This window comes from Cryptomeria japonica, chromosome 3, assembly GCF_030272615.1.
Source record: "Cryptomeria japonica chromosome 3, Sugi_1.0, whole genome shotgun sequence".
Taxonomy (NCBI): domain Eukaryota; kingdom Viridiplantae; phylum Streptophyta; class Pinopsida; order Cupressales; family Cupressaceae; genus Cryptomeria; species Cryptomeria japonica.
In genome coordinates, this window is record NC_081407.1 from 58,565,244 (window position 1) to 58,572,564 (window position 7,321).

Genomic DNA, 7,321 nt, shown 5'->3' on the forward strand with positions numbered 1-7,321 from the left:
ACCCTCCTCCGACTGCTCATATGGTAGTAGTGAACGTACTACTAGTATGCACAGAATCCTATAACAGTCCTCTAGCGTGACTGTCATCTCACCCGTGGCAAAGTGGAAGGTGTTCGTGTCGTTGTGCCACCTCTCTACAAGCACTGTAAGTAAACCCCGGTTCACAGTGAACCGAGGTATATCCAACAGGGAAGAAAGATTGCATCTCTCGATAATGTCAAGGTCGACCTGTGCCAACCGTGGTATCAAAGTCCAAGGCCTAGGAAATCACTCACACGACTAAACCACACCCAATCGCTCCTATCAACCAGCAAAACAAGTCCAATATCAGTTTCCAAATCAAAACAAAGATATCAAAATCAAAATCACATCAAAAACATGAAACAATTTGCTCATCTACATCAAGTTCAACATCCTATCATTTCATATCAGCTTGTAAAACAACTCAAGTTATCAAAAACCATATCAAAACTTGTAAAACAACTCAAGTCTCCAAATCACATGAACTTGTAAAACAACTCAAGTTTCCCACCCATATCAGCTTGTAAAAGAACTCAAGTTTCCAACCCATATCAGCGTGTAACACAAATCAGGCTCCACACAATGAACTTGAAACACAGTGCGAAAACAAATCATACTTTGATCAAAACAACACATTAATATCTATTCATAACTTGACATATCGCAAATCAAAACAAGTTATATCCACACTCATATTGGACAAATCAGTAAAAACCATGATAGCAAAACATAGCAACGCACAAATTACAACTATCCTAACCAAAACTGGCCTTATCCTATCAATTTTTCTCATTCACAAATCACCCCATCTCACAAAATTTTTCCTGATGCGCTAAAACAGATTGTCTACGCACTAAAATACACCCATGTGCTAAGCTGTTTTCCCCATGCGCTAATCTATTTACCCTAGGCGCTAGACTGACTCTACGCGCTATCCTTTTTCCCCCATGCGCCACCCAACCTACCCTATGTGCTAAAACCGGTTTATGCACTAACCTATAACATGCTAGCACTACCTATTTAACCCTATGCGCTAGGTCTATCCTACGCGCTAAATCCCCTTACCCATGTGAACCCCTATGACCCCTATATGCTAGGTCTAACTCAAGCACTACCCTATTGACCTGACGCGCTACCCTATGTTCAACATGCACTATTCTACCACCAAGCGCTAACCCAAAACTTTCATGCGCTACCCTATTTATTTCAGACGTGGCCCTAACTTAAAACGCTATGCGCTACCTAAATTATCGTATGCGCTAAATTATGACTTCTATGCGCTAAACTGATGAAACCGGATTTCAAAAATCAAAAACTGACCAAAAATGACAAAATCAAAAATCAAAAAAGGGTCAAAGGTGTTGACTTATTGGTGGTCTATATGCACCAAGTCTCCAGTACCTCCGAACGTGCTCAAAACGATGCCTGGAATACGGAATGGGCATTTTGACTTCTCTCCAAAATCTCTTTCTCCAAAGTCAACAGTGCACAAATGAATCAAATCAAAGCACTTTTCCCCTTTTATAGGAGAAAAATAAAATTAGGGTTAGGGAAATGGGCATGTAATTTGCTCGCAGTCTCCCTTATACCCTAAAACGTGTAAATTATCGGGAGATGAATCAATTTAAACATTTCACATAGACAAAATCATACACACCAAACACACATAACCAAATCCAATCAAAATTTTCCAAATATTGATTCATCTCCCGAGGGGGCATCACCATTAAATATTGAATCTGGGGCATCACCATCAAATATCGAATCTGGGGCATCACACATCAAATCAAATCTGGGGCACGACTTGGAAATCATAAAAGCAACATAAAATTGCATTTGATCGTAAATCATGATAACACATCATTTTCTTTGAAATAACATGTGCACACACATCACTTCAAAGAGGGGCAAAATGTAGATGTATAAAAATGACCATATTCCTAAATGAATATTTTATGTTCATTTCTCTATTTAATTAAATCTAATTTAATTAAATCACCCACATTCTTCTATTTAAATTAAGTAAATTACTCAATTTATTTAAATTAAATTCACTAGACTTCTTTTTACCATTTAATGAATAAATCATTTTATTCAATTAAATCCCTTCTATCCACTTTTAATTAAATTCAAATTTAATTAAATAGTTTATCCTAAATTGAATAAATCTAATTTATTTGATTTCCCAATTGCAACCAAATTGAATGAAATTCATTTTATTCAATTAAAATCCTATTATCCCTCAATCCACTTGCAAAATGCTACATCTCCCACTTGCTTCCTAAACCCTATTCCTAACCCCCCTTCTAGACTCTTCTAATCACTTCTAAATTAACCTAACCCATCTTCTAAACTTTCTCACATCCCTAAACAAAGGGAAGTCACTTCTCAAACCCTCAAAGTCTTCAATAACCATTAAAGGCTCCAAGTCTCCAACAACTTTCTCTTACAAACCATTAATGGTTAACTCAACCCCCTTGCATGATTAGAGACTTTCTCTAAACTCAACCTCCATGTAACCCAAGGGTCTTATCAAGCATTCATTGCTTTGACCATGGTTATCCCTTAATTATTTGCACGAGGGTTTATCCTTTGATAAAAGCTTAATCCAATGGGTAATCTTAACTTAAGCTTGACCCTTACCCCCTAAGATAACCACGAGGTCTTCTCAGGCATTTAATGTCTCCAACCCCTTTTCTCAACTAGTCTTATGTTGACATTTGTCACCATTTCATTGGTGCCAATTGCAAACATGGATTCCCAACTTTCAAACTCAACCCTTGATTAAACCTTTCAATCCTGGCCATCCATTGCCCTATTTTTGCTATAAATAGAGCTCTCATTCCTCCATTTAATCATCCAAGTCTTTAGCATCACACTTATACTTAAAACCATTCAAGATTTCATATCTCATTTTATGCTCATCATTTAGCCTCTCTTTTAAATAGGAATTAATCTAAATATGCAATTTTAGAGTATGTTCCTTATCATTTAGTTTAAATCATTGAACTAATATAGTATGCTAGGATAGTTTGTTCACTAACCTTGTCATCTTATAGTTAGTTTATTGCATTTCTAGAATCATGCATAGCTTAGGATGCATCTCATATTAAAATCAACAAAAGCATCCCTCGTTCTTGCATTTGCCATTCCTAAACCATTTTGCTCAGTGATCTGAGAGCAAAAACATTGGTTTGAGGGACCGTGCAAGATAGAGAACCATGGAACCATCCTTGGGAAGCTAAGTTATGATTCATAACTGCATAGCTTGTACCAAGAAGTCTTGTGGGTGTGTGAGCAAGGCTCCATAGAGCTCCGTTTTTCGCATTTTGAGTTCTATCGACCTGCTTTTCCTGCATACAAAAGTAAAACTATTTTTAATAATAAAAAATAATAATTTTAAAAAATGTATATTTTAATAGATGTATTTAAGATATTTCAATTAATTATATAATAAAAATAATAATTTTATTTATTTAATCTAATATATTAAATTTTAAGATTTAAAAAAAATATTAAAATTTTATGTTGTGATCACATGTATTTTTTAAAATGATAATTTTTAAATTTATCAATTTAAATATTATCTTTATATACAAAATTCTAAAATATTATCTAATTATATATTATTGTTTTATTTATTATAATTATGTGAATTATATAAATATTAGATAAGAAATAAGAGATTTTAGAGGTACTATAGTACTTCAAGCCTAATATGATTTTTTATGAGTTATATGAATATGAAACTAATAATAAATGTTAAAACATTTGTCATTTTTTTGTTGTACTATTAACTTGTATAGGTATCTTAAATAGCTCTATCTAAAAGAAATTATTTTCATTTGTAATATATATAAATCAATTTTATTTTATTTACTTAGTAATTATTTTATGAAAAATTATTTATAATTTTTTAAATAAGTGCTAATTTATTTTTTCGTAATATAAATTAAAAAAAAAATTAATCTACAATTTTAAATTTTAAATGTTGTTTTTAATATATAATAACTGAATCATTTTTTTAAAATAAATAATTTATTTTTCAATGGTTAAAAATAAATAAATAATTAAAATATACATACTCCAATATTAATTATTAAATATTAAATATACATACTCCAATACTGAAATTTTTATATTAAAGGATTGGAGTATATTTAATTATTTTAATAATAATTAATAATGATATAGATAATTATCATTCTTGTTAATAAAAACAATTGATTTTAAACACATACATATTAATGAAATATACATACTCCAATCCTTTATATAAAAATTTCAGTAATGAGTGTGAGATAGCGTCTCTAAATACATTTTAATGAAATTTCAAAGTTAAATATATATTTTTCTCTTTCAAACAATGATCTATTTAAGCACTGAATTATCAACGTGAAGGATTCAATGAAAAAGGAATAAGATATATTTTAAGATAAATTAAATAAGGTAATTAAGTATAAATCAATATAGATTAAATAAAGTAATTATATTATAAATAGTAATAAATAAAGAGATATTGTTTACTTTCATGTTTCAAGAATTTGTTCATTGCTGAAAATAATCTTTAAAATTCACAATTAAAATTGAGAATGGTAATCAAATAGTCATGCACAAGATCTAAATAACTAAATATAATTTTACAAACGTCAAACTTAGGCCATAGCTATAGAAACAAATTATTTCGATTGTGCATTGAGATGGATGAAGATTATTGTTGTGAGGATAACCTCATAGTTATAGAAACAAATTCAGTTAGATAGCAAAGTTGAGAAAATGTTTGACATGGTTGGATTATTGATTGGGATATATATAATGACCAAAATCAGCTAATAAGCTAATTAGATTGAGACAATGTACACATAAACATAGGAATACACAATGAACATAAGACTAGGTATGAAGAGGTTAAATATACAAAACCAACTATACATCAAAATATGAATAAAAAAATACAACATTTTTTATTATATAAATATAAACATATGAAAACAACACTCCAAACTAAACACAAAACAAAACAGAAAAATATATCAAGTTGGATTTTTCACCCTGACACTAATATTAAGATTTGTTTGGTATTTGGATATAACTTCCACACAACAGAATTTTAGTTATATTTTTAATTAAACAATGCAGATTAAAAGGGAGATTTTCATCTGAAAATAAAATAAGATGAAACCTCCTCAGAGCATAGATTCACATCGCTAGTTTAAGATATCAGCATTGTTGGCCGTCTTGCAGCATAGGAAATGTAGATATGATAATGACCTCTGTGACGAAGCGACACGAGACTGAGACAAAGTCAGCTGAGAAACCAAATTAACAATTTGTTCATCCCCTTTCTCTCCAACTCCGCCACATGGCACGCACTCCTCCTGCGTTTTTCGCATCATTCGGACCTCAAATCCATGTCCTCGCTTCATTCCCCTCAGATTTTTTCCCCACTTATATTCCTTTTCAGGCAATCATCATTCAACTAAAATATGAAAAGAAAAAAACAGAAATGATCCTTATATATACCTTACAAGAAGCTCACTTCAGAAGATCAAATGATCACTGAAACTCAAATTGTGAGAAGCACATAACCCCCAAAGCTTGTATAGCATATCAGTACAGCCCCTTAGAAAGATCAATTTAGATTTTTCTTCTGTTACCCATTTGCAATTTCCTGCTAAATCCAAGAGAATGGCCAAGGAAAGCCCTGTTAAATCCAAGAGAAGATCACCCAATTCCAAACTTGGGAACAATGCAGCTGTGAATGCTCCAACATTAGACATCGATTCAATAGATGGGCACTCTGTTTTTGGAAGCACAAGTCTGGAAAGAAACAGAAAAAAATTTGTAGGAGTTCGACAAAGGCCATCAGGGAGATGGGTTGCAGAGATAAAAGACACCATTCAAAAGATCAGGCTTTGGCTGGGCACATTTGACACAGCAGAAGATGCAGCTCGCGCTTATGATGAAGCTGCCTGCATGCTTAGAGGCAAAAACACAAGAACCAATTTTTGGCCATCTCCTTCCCCTGAATCCCATGGGACTTCTGCCCTGCCATCAAGAACAGCCCGTCGGCTTCTGCTCAGGCTCAAGGATGCAAATGCCCGAAACAGTACTGCTTCCACCATGATTGCTAATGATTGTTCTTCGGAACAAAATGCTCTTTGTGATAAGTTTCTGCAATCAGAAATCGAGGCAGAAGAAGATTTTAAAAGATCAGAGCAATTTCTCAGCTCTCCTTCAGGTAAAGATAAGTTTTTGGGTACCAGTAATTCTATGGTGGAAACCCAAGTTCACAGTAATGGTGATATTTTGGATCGAAGCCCAGAAAACATAATTGCTCTTACAAATAAAGGTAGCCCTAATTTTACTTGCAGTTCTGTTTTTATGAATAGCTGCCATCCTACTGGTCAGGCTCTTACATCTGTGGATAAAGATATGAATTTCTCTGTAAATGGTGTTCATAACTGTCTGGATTTGGCTGGAGTTGATGAATTGGCAAATGGGTATTCTCCTTTCACCATTGCTACAGGAATTCCAGATCAAAACTATAATAATATGGCTTACAATTTCATGGAGGGCGAATCAAATGACTGTGTGGAAGCCATGTCTGGAGAAGAGAATTCATCTCTGTTTCGGGAGGCTGTTAAGAGAAATATGTACGAAAGAAAAATCTCTGCTTCGCTGTACGCCATGAGTGGCATTTCTGACTACTTTCAGTATGCCAGAGATTTTTCAGAGCCCTCAAATTTAGTGGGGGATTTTAGGTGTGGAGGTGGTGATGAAATCTTTGGGAGGTCAACTGAGATGATGAGCTCTGAATTATCATCTCCTTCATCTTGTGAAGGTGAAGAAGATAGCCTGGAGATGCTGTGGAATTCATTGGAATTGCCTCCCATTTGTATTGTCAATTGATTACTAGACAATGGGCGTTCACTGTGATTAGTGTTTTAATTCACTTGTCAATTTTTAACTAAAATTTAATATATTCAATCTGTATTGAATAGCGTTGTGCATGGCACATGTTTTGACGTAATCCTCGACTTCAAGTATCTTTCGACTTAATAGTGAGAGAGAGCAAATTGTTTTAAAATGAACTTAAACTTAGATTTATTTAATTTTCACTATAAACAAATTAGATGAGTTATATTAAAGTGCATATTCTACCCTTTGAAATTAGTATACTTATATAAAATTTGTGGTTGTATTTTTCTAACATATATTGATAATAATTATGACAAATCTTATTGAAGATTTTTTAATAAAATAGGTTTAAGTAATGTGTTGTATTTTTAATTTTAAT

The 7,321-nt window shown here is 32.8% G+C and overlaps 1 protein-coding gene across 1 annotated transcript; it reads left to right on the forward strand.

The window, feature by feature from the left end:
- The first annotated feature begins 5,709 nt into the window (after positions 1–5,709).
- LOC131033521 (ethylene-responsive transcription factor ERN2-like) lies at positions 5,710–6,933 on the forward strand. Its single transcript, XM_057964758.1, has one exon. It carries the CDS (start codon positions 5,710–5,712, stop codon positions 6,931–6,933), a length of 1,224 nt encoding a protein of 407 aa, XP_057820741.1.
- The last annotated feature ends 388 nt before the right edge of the window (positions 6,934–7,321 follow it).

What these genes read in the sequence shown, in the direction of transcription:
- LOC131033521 (XM_057964758.1), top strand. Translation starts at nt 5,710, where the DNA reads ATGGCCAAGGAAAGCCCTGTTAAATCCAAGAGAAGATCACCCAATTCC.